Source organism: Varroa destructor, unplaced genomic scaffold, assembly GCF_002443255.2.
Source record: "Varroa destructor unplaced genomic scaffold, Vdes_3.0 BEIS01000003.1, whole genome shotgun sequence".
Taxonomy (NCBI): Eukaryota; Metazoa; Arthropoda; class Arachnida; order Mesostigmata; family Varroidae; genus Varroa; species Varroa destructor.
Genome location: NW_019211456.1, coordinates 20,166,200 through 20,188,832, shown reverse-complemented (window position 1 = coordinate 20,188,832; position 22,633 = coordinate 20,166,200). Strand labels below are relative to the sequence as shown.

Sequence of the window (22,633 nt, the reverse complement as noted above, 5' to 3'; positions counted from 1 at the left end):
GTGTCTTAAAGGGGGGCGACTGCGCCCGGGTGAAAAATGTAGCAACACTAAAAAGGATAGCCTTGAAGTTTTTCGAACGAGAAAAGATATAGTAAAAACGGCTTACATTTTTGTTTCTTTTTTTGCGCTCATACTCCACGAAGCAACTGCACCTTGTGATCTTCCCTATGACAATTATGTTTTTGTTGTTTTCAAAGGCAGTAACGTTCAGATTATCAGTTACTACGACGATAACCAATATTATGCGTCCTTCAATTTACAGAACTCTTCATCTAGTTGGAAACCTGGCCAAGCTTTGCCATATGTACAATAGTCTTATCCTGAAAAATACTGTTTTGTAGAATGAGGTCGGCCTCTGCCCGTTTTTTTGTTATCCCATCCAATTAACGCAAAACAAATAGATGACAAAGAATTTCTATTTTCTCAATACTTCCTAGAGTTATTGTTGCCCCGAGTAGATGTTAGAGAGCCGTGAACAAACGCACAGCTTTTCTGAAGCGTCCAGGTTTTCTACAAAACCCAACCTATTGGCTTGTGCTCGCGTAGTTGCCTCGTAGCAGCAGTAGACTCGAAACTCCAGTCTGTCTTGCTTCTACTAAGGAGACTTAACTGACATAGCAAACATTTTTAATTATTCGTTGAAGTTTTTAATCAGGTCAACAGTTCGGTCTAAAAATATATCGACCTTGTATGGCAGGCTTCGTAACACGTTAAAAAAGCGTGAGGCATGCGGAAAGGGCTCCTATTAACAATTAGGTCGTTCGCCAACGTTGAGTTGAGTTTATGGAATGACATTCGGTCACAATGTCTATATGAGCGAACAATCATCTTTTTTTACATAATCCGGACGATTCTACGATGCTCAAACGACCTTTAGGGTCGCGTATAATTACGACAATCTAACGAGCGATATATTTCATTCGTATATCCAATAGAAAATAAAAAGGCATGGCTTGAAGGCGGAACCAGATGCGGAAGTATGAACCGAAGCCTCTGTCCACGAACCGAAGGTCTAGAGGAAAGCAGACGACCTTAACAATGATCAGCGAAGTCGCTCTCGGTTCTAATCTATAGCCCCCAAGAATTAGAGTAAGGCATGCCTCCATATATCAGATTCACATTTCGTGCACCTCATGTATTTCGGGTACATCAAAAAACGACGACACCTTAAGGCCAGTTCGGCTTAGACTAACGTTCCAATTTAACTGAATATTATGTTAGCGCGCTCTTATTTTGTACGCGACACGTAGAGGACAATACGAGTAAAGTCAATCCGATAATTGCTCGTGTTCTGACTGTCCCCTTATTAAAATGATGTTCTCTGTTTCAACGTCCGTTTGAAATGATTCATGAGTGAGGGCTTTGAGTGAATAATAATAAGCATTGGATTCTTATAAAAAAAAATGGCTTATGACAAGCAGAGAGCTCGCAAAAGCGTTCTGCACTGCTTGACACGCACATGGAACGTGCGTTCAAGCGGCTCTAAAACGTAATGTCTAATTAGGTTGCACACTACCTAAATTTACTACTACTACTAAATTTACTAAATAAAATAAATTTAAAAATTAAGCGGACTACTTTTTTTTGACGCATATTTTAAGGTTTCAGCAATGAAAAATGAAAGCTTTTGTGCACACCGGATATTATCTACATTCAAAAATTAAAAATCATATGTATATATTGTATCGCACCGTTAAGCGGAACAGTATAAATACGAATCTACTAAATATCACGAGAATATACGAATATTTATAATGTTTCTTTTAATCCCCTTCCCCCTGTCTTATTGAGGACTATTTGGCGTAGCTTCCCTACACGAGAGCGGCTCAGGATCCTGGCGAATAAAGTAGGTTCGCCCATCTATAATTCCTCCTTTAAGCTTCCGATGGCTGAAACGTAGTAATCTCGTCGAACGGCACCTGTCAATGTCCGCATTTCGTGCCGCATCGTCAGCTGGCTTCTCCTTGCGGCTGCATCAGGCCGTCTATGTCTTTGACCCTGTCTGCCTGTACATAGGACACCATATGTGCTAAGCTTCAAGCGAATGTGGTAACGTTCTTAGCCGCTCAGACGCGTTAATATCCCTCTATTATATGTTGTATTATTATTTATACGCTGCTATCAGCTATAAGCACGGTCGTTGAGGCAAAACGACCTGTACTCCGCCTCCTGAGCCCCTTTTGGGCAATTCCATTTGCTCAAGCATTGCGGTGCTTTGGGCCAGCCTGGGTCTCGTAGCACTTGCACACGGACAGGATTGACCGTACTCCCATATACCGGTACAAACACGCGCTAGGCGACCGAATCCGACAACGCAGTACGCTGGATGGGTATAATGCATGGATAGATGTATATATCGCTCTAAATATCATTCTCCGAAAGGTTCAATCCAACTGTCCCTACGCGGGGTGGATATAGCAGGGTAAGGGGCCAAGGAGAGACACAGATGAGATCGCGGCAAGGCATTTTTATCCTGACTGCTGCGACTACCGCGTCCGGCTCTGCTAGTGGCGAAGTCGGCAAGGAACGACCCTACCTTTATTCTTGCCAGGATATTCGTGGCAGGACGATCAAAGCAAGCCATACCGCATCCGATGCGACTCAATAGTCCGACGATAGACGGCAAAGACATCGGTGATGCTCTGTGCGGGGTTCCTGAACAGCAAAGCTGGGAAACAGAGAACGGACAAAAAACAAGAGCCACTTTTGTATTAGCCTGCCTGAATCTCGAAGCTTGTATCTCTATGTGTATGGGTGTGTATGTGTTTGTCTTTGTTCCTTGAAAGGAAAGGAGGCGGAGGGTCTTGGCCCAGTCCGGCCAATCGCTGCACGAGCCGCAATGGGCGGAGCCTGAGTATCGCTGTGAGTATGCTGATATTATCGGCATATGATGGCGAGGCGCTCAGTCGTGAACGGCATTAGCGCATCAGCTATCAGTCAGTCGTGAGCATCTTCATCTAGAGAGGACTTAAAATCTGTGCTTAGTTTCCTGATTCCATCAAAATCCTCCCTTCTACATCAAGCACGGGTAGTAACACCACTGTTGTTACCGCTGCTACTTCGACTAGCAGCAATAGTGGTAGAATTGCGAAGAAGATTTGTGTGTGTAGGTGCAAAATAGAAAGAGAAAAGACAAACAGATGTGGGTGTGACCTTTCATCGAAAGAAACCAACTTACCGAATTCCGGAACTTCTACGATCAAGTTGTTGAATGTGGTTGCCGTGTGAACATTCAATTCAAGGACTACAATAACTTGGTGCTGGTGACAAACGGGCAATTGTATTCCATAGGTTTCAGCTTTTCGTGTTCGAATTAATTCGTACAGAATTATTTACAAATTATCATTCAAGTGGATGCTTTTTGGAGAACGTGTTCCTACTACTGCCCGCAAGGCCCTTATTAGAAGTGCGCCACGCCGTGTAGTGCCGTTCATCAGCATGTCGAATATTCAGGAGCATACGACGAGCAGTGCCTACCACGAGCTTATGCAACTGTACGAACAGAAGGAGCTAATCCATCGACTTGTAACGAGTAACGGGAACTCGAATAGTACGGAGTCACAGGGAAAAATGATCGGTAACCTTGTGGATCGCCCCGATAGCTCAACAATTAGTCCGCCGCCGATGGCAACACTCGGTGAGAGCCTAACAAACTCCGATGACAAACCTATCGCGTTAAAGAAGATACCTTTTTCACTCCACTCACCTTCAGCTGTCACAGGCGGAAAGGAAAGCCTTGCACCCGTATCGCACAAGCTTGACAAACTCAATCACATCGCCTCAAACCTCGGCGGAAACAACAGGACTTCTCCGATACCCGGAAATAATCCGCATCAACATGTAACCGGTATAATAGCTTAACGCATTTACTTATATTTATTAATAACAAAGCATTGCAAGCCCGTGACGATATCACTTTAACGCTTTTGTTTTTTCTTTTTTCTCTGGCCATTAGCAAATACGTATAGATAAACCTGTATGAGGTCCTAGTTCTATCAGAATCATGCCTTCCATGTGCTGGAGGTGCAAGCGGACGTGCTTATGCAGAACTAGCTTCTTCTTAACACATAAGCATCGATCCTTAGGTAAACATACCGGATAGGGATTCGCTTTTTCTTGCTATCTGGTGTTCAGACTCGTGTCTCATGTTAGTTGTTCAGCCATATCTTAAGACGTCGTGTTAAAGCTGTTTGTAACGTCATCGTCTACAAACATATGCCCATTTGTAAGTACGGCAACAGGGGCGCAAAATTTGGTTTTGTACACCCCACATGCCTTTCATAGTATTAGAAGATCGAGCACATTGAACAATGAGGTGACGCTAGGTGACGCCTTAATCACTCGAATCGAGAAGCGTGTCCGCGCTGCCATCGGGGTGATTCAGGCCCATGTGCCGGACGCGTCTGTGTTGACAAACGAGTACTAGCAATCACATTATTGTGTATGGCTCTCTCGATTATACTATGTACCATTGTCGCCTCCTATTCCTTGTCGTTGGTTCTGCTAGTTTATCCTCACTTACCATTAATATTCCGTCGTGATGTTTATCTTGAAGTCTATGCCCCCAAAAATGTGGGTGTGCACATGGCGCCAGTCGTTTGATGACGTTGTTTATGGGCCAAGCCAATAGTTCGACTTCGCTTTCGACTTCTGACGCCTCACTCATGCGTAGCTTCGTTTAGCTAACTTGGCCTACCTTTATAGGCATGCATGTATATATTGGTAGATAAACGTTCTCCAGGAATGATTCAATTGCAGTATAACGCGCCGTCCTTCTTGGCCTCGAAGCATTTCACTTTTTGTTACGAAACTACTAACTGTCAAGAAGCCTAAAGAGCATTTTTGCGAGCTTGCTGTTTTCCTATATGGTGCGTACAAAAATTCAAAAACATAAATTGGTTTTGCTTCTTCCCAGCATTTCCCTCGTCTAGAGACGACCGAAGCAATTGACCACCATGAAGACGTCACTACATTCGTCTATGCCTTCGAAATACCTCTGTGCACCTTATCATTGCGTATATAACACATTTGAAAGGCTTGACCAAAACTCAAACAAATGAATGTCGCTGATCTGGCTCTCTCTAGACCTAACCTTAAATCCAGAGGAATATCATCGTTTGTCATCGACCTAATCCTATCCAAGCAGTGTTCACTTTTAACTAAGATTTCCTTAGAGTCTTGACGCAGAGTCACTAGTGACGCTACGGCTCAAACTGGAGACTCTGCCTTGTGGACCACAACAATGGATCAATCGTCTCAATATAGCTTCATTTATTTCAGTCTGCATCTTTTAATATGACACGATATCTATCGACTTACGGCTCGATAAACAGTGCATATGGTATCAAGCCACCGAAGAAAACGAGGAGGAACAGGCAACAGAAAGCTAACAATAACTAGGTGCGGCAGCTCAGTCAGATACAAACACACACATACATACACCTACCTATCCGCAGCCGATCACAGAGATGTACTCGATCCGCTGGTGTTAGCGGGGTCTGCATGTATTTGCGTCTTAGATGGGCTATGTCGGCCTCCTTGAGTGACATATTGATTTGAAACTGGTGCAGTGTATCGGACACGAGCCGATCCGAGAGGGATATAGGCTAAGATGTTGTACTACAGGGCCACGATAAATACAGTGCAGGCGATACTCTTCTGATCGGAGACCACATAGAGGAGTCGATTGATCGTAGATAGCTTTACATAGACATTGCAAATAGAAGTGTTAACTAGTCGGATATAGGAGGAGGTGGAGGACCTAGAGCCGAAGATGGGAATGTTTATTGAACGACGACCCATCGTTGTTGCAGTCGCTATCGAGCAGGGAATAACTGTGGATGTAGTGAATGAGGTACAGGACACACATTGAAGGCAGCAGGGTTGTGCAGTCTCGGCAGCCTCGAAGACAACCAGCTTCCCTGTCCAGCTGGAGGCGTGTGCGTTATAAACAGTTAGGCAAAATGAAACCACTTGATTTATTTCCGCTGTCGCTCGTATCGAACCGAGACGGCGACGGCTGTCATGAAGCGCCACGCGCGTATCATGCGAGGACAGACTCCAAGCTTACTGTGAGCAGAAATAACCAGGACACAGGCTGCTATGCTTGAAATTTTGTAAGCGATTTTCCATTCCATGACTTCTGCTGCGTCAATGTCCTGCACGCTTGAACTTTCCCCTTTTAAAGGTGTGAAGTATGGTCGCTTCCATTCGACTCAGCCTTAAGTAGTAGGATTCAGTTGAACACTACATTCACTTTCATCGTTCATGGGTCGTTTAAATTTATGAGCTATAATCAAAGTTAGTTCGAATGGCCGACCCTTCAATAACTGTTTGAGAGGTGAAGAGCAGTTCGAAAAAGTACAGGGCCTGGGCGACTCCGGGTAGACCTCACCTGGTAATCTTTGGGAAGACGCATAATAACAGTAGAGAACATGCCATACCACGGCGTATCTATCACAGAGCACACACTACACTTCGTGAAACCACGTAGAAACTTCTCACATATTAAGTATCGATCAAAATGCAAACGAATACGAACTGTCGCTTTTGTTGTTACGTCTGTTTATCGTGTTATTGTCGTTTCAACAGCAATCCCTAGGAGACGGGTAGCATCTTGTCACTACTACCACAGCTATTACTATTAATGCATACATATAAATCAATGGATTCATAACTTTGACCCTATCGTTTCATACCTACCCAGTGAGCATCTATAGCCATAAGGCCATCGAAAAGCGTGGCTTCATGGTGGTATGTCTTCAGCGATAAAGGTGAAAACTTCTCAGAGCCGTATAGTTCTGGATGTAGAACTGTAGTATAATAGGAACACAGTAGGAACCGTGATCGGTCCCAGGTAGACAACGTTCCACTGCCACCTTCTACAAGTCATCTGCGAGAAGTAGCCAGCACTGGCGTATACTGAGGTTCATAAGCAATAGCATTCATACAGAGCGGTCAAAAATCGCCTGCGTACGAATTTTCGAATCTGTGCCGTCGGAATAAATGATTGAATCCCCTGCCATCGCCCTATCTCCCAGATCGCGCGTACTTCAACAGCGACGACGTCTTAAAGTGATTCGTATAGCGTCTCCATTCGGGAGATTCGCTCGATTAAAGTCGTTCTCAGTGGCGAGTGCTCTACTCCAATTTACACTGAACATCTTTTACGCAAATTGAAACAGAGCGAAAGACAACGTTTACAGTGCTTCAGGTCACCATCGACGTCCGCAGCAGCGGCAACAACGCCGATTTGACTGGCGGCTTTCACAGTAGAATGGAGACCATACACAATCGAGACAGAACAATAAGTGAAGTACATCGAAAAAAAGAATTCTAAACGGCATGAGTTCACCGAACAGCGGACCACCTCCGTATCATTTTCCATCCATGTGAGTTCATACACATGTGTGCGAATATGGTTCTCCCTGTCTTAATCTCAATGCGAGTCTCTGGCTGTGTTTTGACTCGTCGATTCGATCTAGCGGTTGCTCTCTCTCTATCTATCTGCAAAAGCTGTGAAGTCTCAGACAGGCCAGCGTGTCCTAGCCCACCCCCGATTTTCGAGCCAGTTGGGACGTTTACATACAGCCTGTGCGTACACTTCGTTCCGCTTCTATCGAAGTGACCAGTGATCGGGGCTAGGCATCTCCCTCGATTTCTTTCACCCTCCACGAAAACTACACATGTCGATTCGGACGCCGCTGGGACGCCGAACAAAGCGCAAAGATGAACTAGAGAAAACAGGACCGCATTACCGACTGGTTCCTGGAGGGTCGTTTATGAACGCTAAATGAAGACCTCCGAAGGTACGCAGGCCAATCGACTTCAGGGCGGTCGCGCACTTCGCCACCGCACACTCATAGATTGTCTGCTTTTGTGTGTCTCTGTGAGAATGTACCAGTTCAGGTCTTCACAAGCGCCTGCATTTCTTGTTTGCCCTTCTGTTTCGTTTGCTGTTTGGTTTGTTTACGCTGTTGGTGCGTGGGGACGCGCAGAAGATTTTTGCGAGATAGACTAGACGAGTATACAAACGACAATGTTGAATGACTATTACAACAAATGCAGGAGTTCACAGTGGCAGCAGCATCGTCACTATTGCCATAACCAATAGCGGTATCTGATAAGCGAGCTATCTCAAACGAATGCAATATCCGTACTACTATAGAACAGGCCACAAATCTCTCTTAGCTTGTTACAGTTAAGGAAGTCTGAGAGGGTAGTGCATGACATTATTTTTCGGTCAGCATTTGACTTAAAGCTCGTGCCTGTGTACATGACTGTGTATTTACATTTACTGTACATTTAATATATGAAACTGTAGGATCACCTCAAGAACCGAAGCGTAATGCTCGCGGCCGCGTCCTTATGCCCATTAACAAACACACCCGATTGAACCATATGTAACACATTTATATATATATATATATATAAATATATAAAGCATTTGATATCCTGCTGATACGACTCACGGTACGATCGAGTTAGCTTTAAATATTCCATTTACATCTTCGAATAATTCTAAATTGGGATGCCATTTTGCATTCGGCCACTGTCCGGTTAATTCCCTAAGTCAGCGCAGGAGTAAATTGTATTATATTGTTATGTTTTCCTTTGTCCGTATAATTTCGCTCTATAGCAAACCTATACAGACATATATACGTATGTTTATAAGTACACTTGAACTAAGTCGCTGTATCATGCTACGGTGCGCTGAACGCGGCAGCGTCTTTCAAGTAAAAAGCCCATCGAACGCCCCGCTCGAACCCGTTTCCCCAGAGAGCACTGCCACGGTTTTAAGCTAATTCGGTAGTTGTTACTGTTCGGCGAGTTCGGCTCCCTGATGTCTAAAAACTGACTTCTCCTGGAAGTCGGTGATCCGACGATCGCCATTACATTGATCTTCTTCATATGCCCAGACAAAAGCTGAATGGCTTTCGTGCAGCATTCGCTGGGTTTCTTTGAGTACTTTTCCGTGTGTCTATATTTAGGTGGATCAACAAGTAGATATTTGTTCTGGCTGCTTCAGCACCTCCTTTCAGTCAGTGTTTCTGACTCTAGAGTTCAGATTAAAGATCAATTTGGTTATCGTCAAGCTCGCCTGATCGTATTCCCCGGCCAACGCTGCCTAGTTGGATCATAATACAATTTTCTCGCTTCCGTCGGTTCCGTTCTCGACTTCAACGGGGCTAGCTCACACAAACACAACAAGACACATCGAAGGGAAACAGTAAGAAAAATCTTCCACGAATCGAGTGACGCCCTGCTGAGAGCACACTCCATTACCTCAAGGGGCGTTCACAATCATTTGTTTGGGTGGTCCTCAGCGGGTCGAATGCCTCCATTCCTCATAGGGGCATAACGGCCGCGAAAGGGAGGGCGCCACCACTTATTTGAAAAGCTGCAACACCTCGTTGGTGAACGTTCACGCCCTATTGTTTTTTGTACTGTAGGTCACGCGTTGTTGGTGTTGCTCCAAATGAGCATCAGCCGCCTACCACAGAGAATGCGCACACGAGAAAATGCATTTTAATTTGATTGCATACAATATGCGGGCACGAGGTGTTTGACAAGAACTCGGAAGAATATATTGCGTGGTGAACCTCGCACTTCGATGAACGTCAAATTGGCCTAAACTAGGCTACATACTTATACTTCTTATACATCGTTGAATTAACATAAATGTATAAATTATTGTCAATCTACGCATCGATATCTACAGTGCACAGAGACAATTCGCACACTCTATTGCAAATAACCATACTTTGGGGCTACCGTCTTCAAGATCGCCATCGATCATTTGTTATTATTCTTTAATGCACGCAATTGTAAGGACAGACGTGATAATAATCACCGATGTTTAGCTTAGGCCATGGACTTGTGCAATATCCACAGCACAAGTCTACTTTGGGATATTTTTTCATGTATCTAACCAGTAGACATATTATACGGCATCATAAGCATACTACTTTGCCTTTATTCAGTGGTTGCATCGCAGCGCCACGTCACCGGCTGTGACCATAGCAAGCGAAGAAATCATTTATATTCACTGAGTGCGTTGTCGCTTGTCATAATTTCGCCTTTTTAGCACATACTAACAATGGCCGCCACCTACTGGGCCCGGACACTTAGCTTTATATTGCTTCATTTTCATCCCTACTTATCTCCGTTGTGCACTCCCGGCTTGATCCTCATTTTTTGCCGCCGAAGCAGCCGTTGTGCAGACGATTAGACCTGGAGACGGTGCGTGCCACCAATCGTGAAGGCCCTGCAAACAGGCTTCTTCTGGATCCTGCCGTACCTTTTTCATTGTCCAGCGACAGTCTGCGACTCAACAAGACAGCCCTACCCAGCTCTCTTTGCTGTGGGTAATCGCGCCAGCGCTACCATTCTATGCCAGGGAAGAAGCACACGTTCAGCTAAAGCTGAGCAGTCGCCTGGGTAAGGAAGGTAGACTGCGCCTGGCAGATAGTGCGGTGGTCCTGGTGACAGGGTCGGAGTAGGTCGGAGGAAGGCTCCGCCCTCGACAGCTCAAACTCCGCCCATTCTGCAGGCTGCGCGTGTCCTATTTGATCAAGCGCCGCTGGCGGCGGCAGCAGCAGTAGCAGCAGCAGCAGCAGCGTCTTGAAGCAATATACATCTATCCTACTGCAGAACCCAATCTTGTTCCCTTTTTGTTTCCACCCGCTTAATAACGGGCCATAAGGGCTAGGCTATTACTACACTATTGTTGGCAGCAGCAGCAGCGGCAACGGTCTACGAAGTTAGGTCGGCGTTGGCGGCCAACGACTCAGATCGGCTTCTTTCCTGGGTAACTTGGAGGGCCCAACATCCCCAATTTACCCCAGAGCAACGCAGCACACATCCCGAAGCCGCTTCGGTTCGGTGCACGTTCATACGCTTTTATATTGGGCACCCCACTGAGTGCAAGATTGGCTACAAACATGTCCACCAAGGGAAGGCGAGTAGGGGTCAGGCAGGCAAGCAATTGGGCTAGCAACCGAACAGGGCAAAGGAAAAGATCTATTCAAAGTAAGACTTGGCAAAATCGGTAGACGGCTGCTTGGTCTGCTTCGCTATTCGACGCGCAGGCTGCTGAATAACCAGTAGCGACACCGGCACTAGCGATAGAGAACTCCACCGAAGGGTTTATGCCTCCGTGACACGGCGGAGCTAGCGGAAGAATGGACCATTACTGAACCAGTGAGCCACTATTACCGGCAACGAATCGGCGCGTTTGTTTCTGGAGTGGTTCATGTTGTTGTCATCTGAAAGGTTTGCCAATAACAAACATAGATACTAGCTTGTATCGTCCCACAGATAGGGATTACCAGACCCAAGAATACAGGGAGGGTCTGATTCCGATTTATCAGACACTGACGGGTAGAATGGGATCGAGACAGAGGACGATTAATCCACCTATCGGTCGACTGTTCCAGCTACGGTAACGTCAATTATCTATACAAGCCACCACTGCCCACGTCACAACTACAGCATCCGGCACCCTGATAAAAAGAGATACATAATCCTTATCAGCTACTCCACTGCTTCCGACCAGAACGGGTAGTAGTAGTAGTAGTACAAATACGCTTTCTATAGTAGTGATTAGCCATTTTCCGCCATCGATACAATCAAACAAACGAACATAGATCCACTCGGTTTTATTATATTTATCCATCCGCTGTCTGCCCGCCGTCTGCATACCGAAATGCACTAAATGCCTTGAAAATAGGAAAAATTAATCGAGTTTGGCCAGCCAGAGTCTAAATCTGGCCGGTAACGTCGTTACTTGTTCGTTCTAACTAACTTCCACTATCTTCTAGACGTAGTCATGCTAGGTTAAGGAGTTGTGGAAACCAGGCGGCAGCAATAATCAAAGTATTAGCGCCTGGAATAGTGACGGTCTCTATTGAGAAAGAGAGCAGTAGCACGCTGTGGTGGGGAATAAATTCACCCTTATCGCCTGCTTTTCTTGAGTCGTTAGGATTCTTTCGACCTGTTTTCCTTCAAAAGAAAGCTATTTTCCTTCTCTAGGGAGGCTGACTCGCGCAGTTCGTCTTGGTGGCAGTGGAACACGCCGTGGCGGTAGAATCATTCGCGGCGCTGGTGAATGGAGGTCCGGCTAGTAGGTCCTCGGAAGTCGTTTTCATCTGCATCAGTCGCTAAGCAACGCGCGGCGCCGTTCGAGATGCTATCTCTTCGGCCGGTTTTATTGACGTGTTCGGGTCGGAGCTCCCACGATGACTCCGACGCCTGCGACAACGACAGTGGCCGTTCTCCTGCCGGATCTGAGCGTCGTTGTTGTTGTAGTTGTAGTCACACGCTGGCTCGTATACTAAGGCTCTTACGAAACTCAACATCAAACTCGACCTAGAAGCACCAAGGCGATGTTTAGCATCTTTTAAGTGCCAGTGAAGTTGATAGGAGAACGCGCTGCACATTGACAGAAGAGTCCGCCGATTGTGCGACAGGAACAACCGTCAGGCGAATCTGTGCGAGTATCACACTAAGAGTGGACCCTTAAAAGTAAAGATCGAAACGCTGAGGTTGAGCAAAAGTATAATAGCGCGGTAATTTTTCGAAACGTTATCGTGTCTCGCTTCAGTTCACTGCAAATGGTCTTACTGTGAGACCTGTTATAGAAGTAGTCGCTGCCGCCGCCGAGTGAATCTGCACGAGCTTGACTAATCGTCAACGTTTCCATGGAAAAGGTTAGAAAGATAGTGGAATAACGGCTAATCCGATCGTCGGTGCTGCATCATCAATGTTCGTTGTCTGCCTACAGATGTTTCTTTTTCGTGCTCGTCTTCTTCGTTAACGAATCAGAACTCCGATCTGTCTGAGCCATCGTCTCGCGGCGAACGGTACACGTCCGACAGACATACTCAATTGCACCTAGTTGCCAAACTGAATGGAATGCCTATCGTGAATGGATGACGCTGGAAGAGATCACATTGTTGACACGCACAAATAAAGGCATTAAGGCGTTCCCCCTGTTGAATCATAGCGTCCTGCCGGAACGGATTGCTAAATGAGCTCGATGAGAATTGGACGCGCATATTCCCCTATAGGCTGATCTTGTTTTTCTCACGGGCACGAATAGGCCAGCGGGAGGGTGGGCAGGCTGGCCTTATATAGCCTGAGGTTGACTTCGCGATGACGACACAGTACGACCCCGAGGCGAATAGGACCTAACGCTATAAACTTTGCGCGGATTCGCAAAGCAAATTGTCTTCTGCGCTCTCGTTGTAGACAAGCGTGCATTCAGTCAGCTGATATAAACTTACGTCGATCCATAGATGTGTATCTAAATGGAGCTATTATATGGGTCTCGTCAAGACGAGACTTAGACTTGTGCTCCGTTTATGTCACCCTGTAGTTCCTGTATTGATATTATAGGCATGCTAGTATGACGGTTTGTAACGCTTGAGCTCTGATATGGCAGCAACAACAGACAACATCAAATTTGCGGCGATTACTTTTCGGGCTGTAGATTTTCGTCGGTTAAAAGGTTTTTAGCCCGTGTTTTCTCAGGGTGTTCTCGGCTGCGATCTGTGCAGCTTGATAGACAAGTTACCATCATAGATGTGCAAGTTCGTTAATATCTTAGCATCACGACGTTTGTTCTGCCATACGATACGATTTGGTGGTGTCTTGAAACGCGTCCATGCATCTAACCGTGTGTTCCATGATTCAGCCATCTTGCATGATGTCTGAATTGGCTGCGGGCAGAGCGCTAACTGCAGCTGCAGGCCTATCGATAACGGACTTGAACGCTTCGTAAATCTAGCACTTAAAAAGGAAGCTATCTGTTTCAGTTACCAGCATGCATGAAGCAAATGCTTGTAAAGCTGCTCGATTTCTGAATCCCGCCCTCTTTATTCCATCCCTACTGGCTTCTCTCAGTTAATGAGAAGTTGAAACGTTGGTCCTGCTTCTAGGCTACCTTGTCCCATTTTGTACTCAATGACAACAAATAGTATCTCAGTATTATTTATTGAGTTTGCAAAAGACCACCAATTGGCTGGCCTTCGGCAGGTCAGTTTGTCTCGTTACCGCCGCTGTTCCCAACTAACGTAGCAAATCTTCTATGTTAATCCATGTAATCCTGTGCGCACCTGAGCTGTAGTCCTTTATGTGGCACTACCCCGTCAGGTCGTTGACTGTCACCAGCTCATCGTCACTAAAACTCCCTACTGTGATCTTCAACGCGTTCCACTAAATTTTTCACCGGCTTCACCCCACTAATATCATTCCTATCGCCCCTTCTGACTCTACTAACTCCCAATTGCTGCTAGCTTAATTCTTAGTCGTTCGCCATTTCGGTATCTGAGCTTTTGTGAAGTTCAGAGCCGATACACAATCCCTGATTTGATTATGCTATCGCCTGCTCCTTTAGTTGGTTCTCACTCTCTGATCAACAACGTATTGCATTTCATCTGTTAACAAGTCTCACCGCCTGCCAGTCTATGTTCCCTTCCTTATCGTCGGTGTCGTGGCAATTCAGTAACTCTATTCAGCTGTTTAGCTCATAGCTTTTCTTTCACTTCCTCACCTATTTTCCTATACTCAACGAGGAGTGGCAATAACAGCCAGGAAGAAGTCCTGAGGTAGATTTACCTGTGTTAAATCATAAAGCTCATAGCCCAAGCCCCACCAGCGGAAGCTGCGGCGGGAATCCACGCTACCCAGCAGAATTGTGTTCATTCCCCCGATCTTGACACTCCCATCGTCAGGCTTCCTCCCAGCCGCCAATGTGTCAATTCAACTAGCAAGGGTAGGCTCCTCCTGTTGTGTCATTGTTCTTAAGCACAACGGCGTGCGCCTCCATATATATATATACGCATCGACTGGCCTTTGCTTACTACAACCTGGGTAGTTTTTAGAGCTACATAGGGTTCTGTAGCCCGCTGCAGCGGCTCCTTACGGAGCAGAGGAGTGAATAGCTATTAGAAAGCAATTGCCTATGAAGGATTGCCATGGAGGTGACAGCAGCCCCTGCAAAGCAAGTAAAGTTCTTCGTGATCTGTCTGCGCTGCCTCTATAGCGATTTGACTAAGCACCTGCTGCTATTAGCACTGTTGCCGCTACGATCCGCACCCCCTAGTGGTTCTACTCGCACTACTGTTGTAGCTCCCAGAGCCAGTGCTTCCATCGTCGACGCCCCCGCCGCCCTTGACGCTGGTAGTCGTCGAATTTGCAAGCTCAGACACTGAAAATCTCGCCTTTCACAGCTCTTTCCCGCCTTTTCTTCTTCAACGGCCCTCCGCAGGCCATGCGCCTCCACGACTTGGGCGCTCGTCTCGCTGATCCTGATGGATAGCTGGTGCCACAGTAGCGACTTCGAGCAGGACTCCTACACTTCCTCAAGTCGGTCCCAATGCGCTACTGGTGTTGTTGGTGAGACTACTCTCTCCTGCCGCCAGCTTCCACTAGGCCTTCTGTCTAGCTAGTCAGACTATTGAAATGGCTGTTGGCTAGCACCTGACGCAGCCACGTCACACGCTCCCGTGGTAGTCGTAAGTTTTTGTAGCAAAACGGCTCCTTTTTCTTGTAATCAATACAGAAAGCGAAATGAGACCTGCTTGAACAATAGGCTGTGTGGGCAAGCGGCGATGTTGGTCACGGCAGCGGATCCACGCGCACCTGCAGCGTCTTGTGGTCCTTTCGAATTATTTTCGAAGTTCGAATAGATTGTGCCTCAAATTCTCTTCAAGACTACTCGATGAAAAAAAGAAGAAAAAAGGTTGGGGTCTTGTTTGGCTTTTCGTCAGTCGTGGTGTGTTTGTGGCGGACTTGCTGTTGCTGTGGGACTGCCGTGAAGGCCACGGCGACACGATAAAATGGGGTCAAGCGAACGCAGGTACATAAGGACCTACCGATAGACGAGTGCCAGCCGGCAAGTTACTGGTTGATTACATATGAGAGCCTTTAATTGTTACTCGCAAAATGCCCTGTTGTTGATTACTTCACGATTAGTCCAGCTTCGTTCACCTTATCCGCCGTTGTCTCAACGATCTCTTAAGCGTCTTCTATCTCATAGCAATTGTAAACTTCTTTTGGACTCTCGTAAAGTGAATAGCCAATGAAAAGAGCAACAGCGGCGATGTAAACTTAAAATTGCCCAGACCAATTGTATGTTGGGTCATTGAGAAGCCCCACGCGAGTGCATTGGACGCGGGCCTTGACAGAAAGGTAGCAATGCGAACGCTATTGGGGAAGCAGGGGCAAGATGAGAGAGCAATTTGAAAACAATTCGATTTGTTGCGAAAAAGCCATTCCGAAGCCGAATCGACCAATATCAATGGGAATGGTCGCTACGCGTTCTTATGTCTCCCACGGGCGCAGTTCCAAATAATTCTATTACGAAGCTACGCCCCGTCGCTCAGTCCAGCCGAGTGCAAGGGGAGCGCTTGTCTGACACCATCGCCCTCTAACGTTGGACTTATTCGCTACTTCAATACCAATTCCAGCTACGTTAGTTGCCCTAATCATGTTAACCGTGAATAGGTGTGACTATAGGCTTGCGTTTATGGCACCTGCTTCAGACGGGTGCCGAGCCTTCAGCTGGCCAAGAAACCTTGAGCGAATTTTCCTGCATATGCGTATCTCTGTGAAGGAGGTGTTTGGCCTAGGCTAGTAGACGCTTCGTTTGTTAACTGCATGTGCTTATGTATTTTAATTTCATTGATTTCCTTTCTAATTTGTGTATCTGACTTTGTTCGTACGTTTACAACACATACTAATATCGTTCTGTTTTGTCGTTTGTTTGTCGTCTATGCTTTATAGGGGTGGATCCTCCTACACAAGATAATATTCGACGATATCGTACAGCATTTACACGGGAACAGCTCGCCCGTCTTGAGAAAGAGTTCACTCGCGACAACTACGTTAGTAGACCACGTCGGGGAGAATTGGCCGCAGCTTTAGGCCTTCCCGAATGTACGATCAAGGTCTGGTTCCAGAATCGTCGCATGAAGGACAAACGTCAACGGATGACATTCAACTGGTCGTATGACCCCCAATTAGCAGCGTACTTTATGCAAGCGGCTGCAGCTGCCGCAACTGGTTACATTGGCAATATGGCCACTGGAGTCGGCATACCTCCTGGCTATCCTCAGCTTCCGGGAGGCCTTCCATTTCCTTACTATGCAGCTGGCGGATGTGCGCCCGTTCCACCACCGAGCCCAATGACTGGTTCCGGCTACCCTGTGTCGCTTAGTGACCTGGAACGCACCAAATCGCCTGTCGCCTTGATCGTTTCAGAGCCCCAGAAGAGTTCTTCACCCCTGCCAGTGCCTCTGACGAGCCCCACGCCAACCTCGTCACCCACAACTCCCACCAGCCCAGCACCAATGGCCACTCCTTCAACTACATCGCCATCGGCACAACCCAAACTCTTTCGACCATTCAAGGAAATCTAGAAGGCTTCACGGAGATTTCTAGATGACTTGACACCTTGAATTCTACTACCCGTATTGCGACAAACTTCGTTTCAAATAGAAATTTTGTGACTGGAGAATCTTTATGTAAAAGCAAACGACAGAAACGTGGCTGGTACACCTGCAGCTGTACGCTTGAGTAGCACCCACGCTTTGTATACGTACAAGTTTCTATAGAAAAAGCAGAAAATCGACAGATAACGTTTTAGCAGTAAATATGGAGAAGTATATATGTTCACTTACCCTAAAAAACGAAGAACTATAAGCTCATAGATACATAACAGCACGGACACACGCCAAACATTTTGAGACGGTTTCGCGTTTTTGAAGCGTTTCGCAAGAATCTTATTCTCAGAGTAGCTTTCCGTTTTGGAGACATGTTGATAAAAAAAAAAAAAAAAAAAAAAACGAAGTGGCAGTTGCGGTGCGACTTCGCGCCCGAACTCAATACGCCTGTGATTACGCATAGGGAAAGCGGAAGCGCTGCCGATGAGAACGACGATCAGTGGAACGCTAACGAGCCGGGCAATAAATCTCTTTTAGCAACAAACTAGTCAAACTTCGAAACAGCAAACAATTAATAGGTAGGTATATATATATATATATATAATTTGTGGTATTTAGTGAACACTGACAGCAACGCAACAGTATTTGCTCTCGTTGATAGTCGGTAAGTCACGGGCAAATGAACTGACAGAGTAAAACGAAATATCAGTTAACCGATGTGTGTTGGAATCGACGGTCACAGGAGAATGCTATGAAATCATAATAGAATTGTATTTGGCAATCTTTGCATACACGCAAAATAAGCTAATTTGGCGGAAGCGTTTGGATCAAACATCGGTACGCCACACTGTAAATATATAATGTACATAAATGTCAACAAATAAAAAACCAACACTCTTACCATAAAATAAATTATCATGCTCAACATGAAATGTAGTTGTTTTTCTTTTGTTCTATTTAGACGGTATTCCCTTTCTATAAAACTAATTTAGGTTGGGCATTTCTTAAGTGGGGATAATGATCAAATTCTTAGTATGGCAATTGAATTAATTTGACGTATCAACAGTCCGTCAGGGCAGCGCTCTCCCGTACGACGGTCACAATTGAGTTACAGGAGCGAATAGCTGAAAGATGTATGTCATAGTAGGCTTGCAGGTTCGTATTATGTTTTTGGTCTCCTAGATTATTGCTGTGCAGTCTATGCAGAAGCAGGTAGGATTGCTTATTCTAACAACATTTCCAAATGAACTTTAGTACTGCATGTCCTACGCTTGATACAGCATCCTTGTATACCGAGTTTAACGTGTCAATAAAATTGTCTAACGTGCTAAACGTGAACGTGCCAGCGCCAGCTGTTAGTATCTTCTGCTGTTGCTGTATTACTGGTTTGAAGATAATTCTTATCCATACTTTGTAGAGTTTCTTCGCTACTGTCCTTCTCTACCATTACAACGACTTACTTCCTCGACTGTCCATAAGCCCCCATTCAAGCCCTTGGAGTTGTCATGGCCCGTATTTCAGGTTGGGTACTGCTATGGCCTTTCAGTAGACGCTAAATACTCTGAACCTGCTCCCTGCACATAACATTTGATCATGTAGATATTCGAGCGCCGTAGCGGACTTGTTTCTTTCAACTGATTAATTGTTAATTGAAATCTATACTTCAGTTGTCTTGTAACGTTCAACAAGACTTCGACGAAGGTTTGCGCGACCTAGACCAGGTCATCTGCGATCATCAGGTCGCTAATCTGTTGAACCTCTTTTCAACGAAGTTTTAGAACTCTGTCATTACTTCAAGTTTATGGAGTATTTTTAAACCACCTGATGTCTATCCAAACCTTCGTTAGTACGGATCCACTATTTCAAAAACGATCTAATTGCGTTCTTGGCTAAAACCGGGCTAGTTGTACGTGTTACTGAAATATACTTGTATATTTTCTTTATATACGGTCGCTACAAATACATATTACATTCAAATTGCTGTCAAATGTTAAGAAAAGCGCCGATTCAATTTTTACACATCCTTTGAACTGATCTGAGCTCTTTAAGGCTTGAGTTGCAGGAAAGACAATATAAGATGCATGCCGGCTCTGTTTAATAAGGCACCACTATCTATAGGAAAGATATATCGGACGGTAACTGTTATTTTTCTAGCAAAACTGTAAAGTGCTCTTGTTATTGGAATCATTTCCGTGGGTATTAGAAGATCATTTGGTATAACCACATATTTTTCGAAGGTGTTTGCAATCCCTCTGCTCAGCTTGCACATGTAGACATCGCAACCTTCCTAGGAAATCTGTTTCGTATAAGGAACGGCCCAAGGAACGGTTCGCTGCCGACGCGTGAGAAGCCATTTGAATGAGGTGAACCTTATAGATCCAGCCCTAATTAATACAAGGCACGACAGAAATCGTGATTTCATCTCGCGAACACCATCACTGTTACCTGGAATTCCATCTAAATCCTTAAGGTACGAATTCAAATCTTTCACATTTAATTCGAAACGATTAGAGAAAGTTCCAAAGGGCAAAAGTAGGGTTATCCAAAAGTGCAAATTTCTGAACCCACAATAAAACAAACGAAAACCACATATGAATCCCGGCATACAGTAAATTAAATGTTTCAAAATAGTACCACTTAACTTAAAAATCCGTGCTGTTTCGAGTTAAACTCCGCGTTCGAACAGGCGCGTCTTTACAAACTTTTAGTGTTTCTAGCTACGAGTTCCCGCTATAGACTTATCGCGCGTGGTACAGCGGATAAGAATTTACAAGATATAGCACTATGGACACAGAAAAAGATCGATGACGTTGTGAATCGGTAACGAAGTCACAAATAATGTAAAAAAACTTCTATTCAGTTGATATTATAGTAAAACGCATAAATTACGCATAGCTTTCAGGTGTAACCTCTTCGCTAAATTTTATATAAGGGTAATGTTTCCATATCATTAAATGCAACGATGATTTTCAACTCCAGTGATACTTTAATTCCACTTATATGATTATTTGATGTTTTTCGGGTGGACTTGTCCAATTCAAGTTACCTCGAAACGCTTCCATTGAGAACCGGTAGCATGAATAGTGTGAATTTGTATTAATCCGTGATTTTTCAGCGATTAATAGTAGTCGCATAGGGAATAACTCAAAAAGCCTCAATCATGTTTAGTGGAAATTATTGACACTTAATAGTAGTCACCGCTAACGGCAGTTTTACCGGTTACCATTCATATGCACGATTTTTATTTACGTTTATGTACGTAGCACCAAAGTACAACTGAATGCTATTTCAGTTATAATTCGTTATTGTTATGATACACTGCAGTACAAAATGTGCTCCACAGTAAAAAAACTATACTGCTAAGTATTCAGTGCTTCTGGTGCTCAGTAAATCATACCCATTTACTCTGTAAACTGCTGTGACATTTCAATAAAGAAATAGTTCACATCAAATTGATAAATTATAATGCAGATAGAAATATAGTAAACGTTTAATCGTTGATAATTTCTGCACTTAATTCTAACAAAAAAATATTCGTGGAAGGAAAATGGAAGTCCGACAATAAATTTTTTTTTGGTTTATTTACCAACTGGCATGATGATTTAAATGAGTTTTGTTAAATGAGTTTTAGTTGCTACTCTGTATATGTTACTAGCAATATTATATACGGTACCTATCTTTTACAAAATATATTATAGGTAATATTATATAAAATAGATCATATTTAAAAATGTAAGTGTCGTAAGGTCAATAGATAACTTGTCCCTTCTGTCGCTTTGCATAACATGAGGAGCAGTGATTATATGTGTTAACATATAGGGCAATATATATATATATATATATATAGAAGCTTGCGTAGTTCTTGTTGCCCAATTTTAGGGAAATACTTTGAGATATCAACTCAAATTAGATATGTTGAATATTGCGTAACAAACAACTAAGCAGTATGAGCACCTTTCCTTACCGGCAAACGTCGTGAGAATGCAATGCTTTCCATTTCAGATAAATATCGAAAGTATTCTCAGACCAAAGATAATTCAAAATGGCTTTGTATTTTTTCAGTTATTCGAGTCTTTGGGCATCCTTGCAACCTATACGAGAACTGTTTAAATAAACATATTTTTGTTGGCGTTATTTATTGAGACATTGAGTGTCTTATCTAAAATCCGAAACGAAGTCGTCCAATAGTAGTCGGCGCGAAACACAAATACTTTCATATTCCAATCACAGCTTGAAGTCGAGCCCAAGTTCGATCTGATACTTTCAGCTCATAGCGAACATTTCAAGCCGCTGTTCACGTTTGGCTATACAAGTGGCCCCATAAGGCCGCAAGCCTGAACGAATAGTAGGAATCGAGAAGCAAGACGGGTAACTGGATGTTGTAAAGATCGCACAATTTCTGATCTTTTACTAACCACTAATGAAAAAACGCTCCCGCATCTCCACTGTACTAAGAATAGAGATTTTTCGCCTGCTCCACGACATACGCCAGAAACGCGTGGACGAAGTTGTATAATCGCCGAGTTCGGTCAGCAAAACGTTTCTGAAATTTTCAATATGCACGGTGGGATCGAAAATTTTACGAAGGCATTGATTGGTCCAGTCTTTCTCATTTCAACCTAAACAACCCACAGAGGCCACGACAAATTAGGGTATTTACGACAATAATTCATTTTCACTGAGTAAGTTCTTAGAATATCTAAATTTACTATGGCTTTTTAGTAAATAGGTGAGTTTTCTATTAAAAGGATCAAGTTAATAGTGAATTTTGGGAATTTGTTGATCAGGATCCAAATACAGTATTAACGTTTGAAAATAAAGCTAACCAAGTGGTTTCGTCAAATAACACAGAAAAACGTTATGCTGTAACTGTTAGAGCTTCTAGAAATTGCAAAGTATTCTTACTGACCAACGAAATGGCGCATCGAGAAAGCTGAAGACCCTAAAGTTATCGTTTCTGATTCCGCTAAGTACGTGTAAATCATAGCTAACCTTGCAAACCTGTCAACACATGTTATTATCGGCACCTATTAGATGATTTGATTTGATCAGGTCTAATCATTATGGTAAAGTTAACCATTTCTGTTGATAAATAACGAAAACAAAATTAAAAAAAGAATGTCCTCCATATATTTTCCTTTGTGATCTTAATGTGCGAGATGAGTAGCAAGAGGATGACTAATAAT

General features: G+C 44.3%; 1 protein-coding gene across 1 annotated transcript; it reads left to right on the top strand.

Moving 5' to 3' along the window:
• The first annotated feature begins 2,895 nt into the window (after positions 1–2,895).
• Positions 2,896–18,379, top strand: eve (homeobox protein even-skipped). The gene is made up of 2 exons (XM_022797112.2): positions 2,896–3,847; positions 16,789–18,379. The coding sequence occupies exons 1-2, from the start codon at positions 3,355–3,357 to the stop codon at positions 17,421–17,423; spliced, it is 1,128 nt and encodes a 375-aa protein (XP_022652847.2). The 5' UTR covers positions 2,896–3,354; the 3' UTR covers positions 17,424–18,379.
• The last annotated feature ends 4,254 nt before the right edge of the window (positions 18,380–22,633 follow it).

Coding starts and splice junctions, on each gene's coding strand:
- eve (XM_022797112.2), top strand. CDS start 3,355: ATGCTTTTTGGAGAACGTGTTCCTACTACTGCCCGCAAGGCCCTTATT. Junction 3,848..16,788: donor TCCGCATCAACATGTAACCG/GTATAATAGCTT, acceptor TATGCTTTATAG/GGGTGGATCCTCCTACACAA.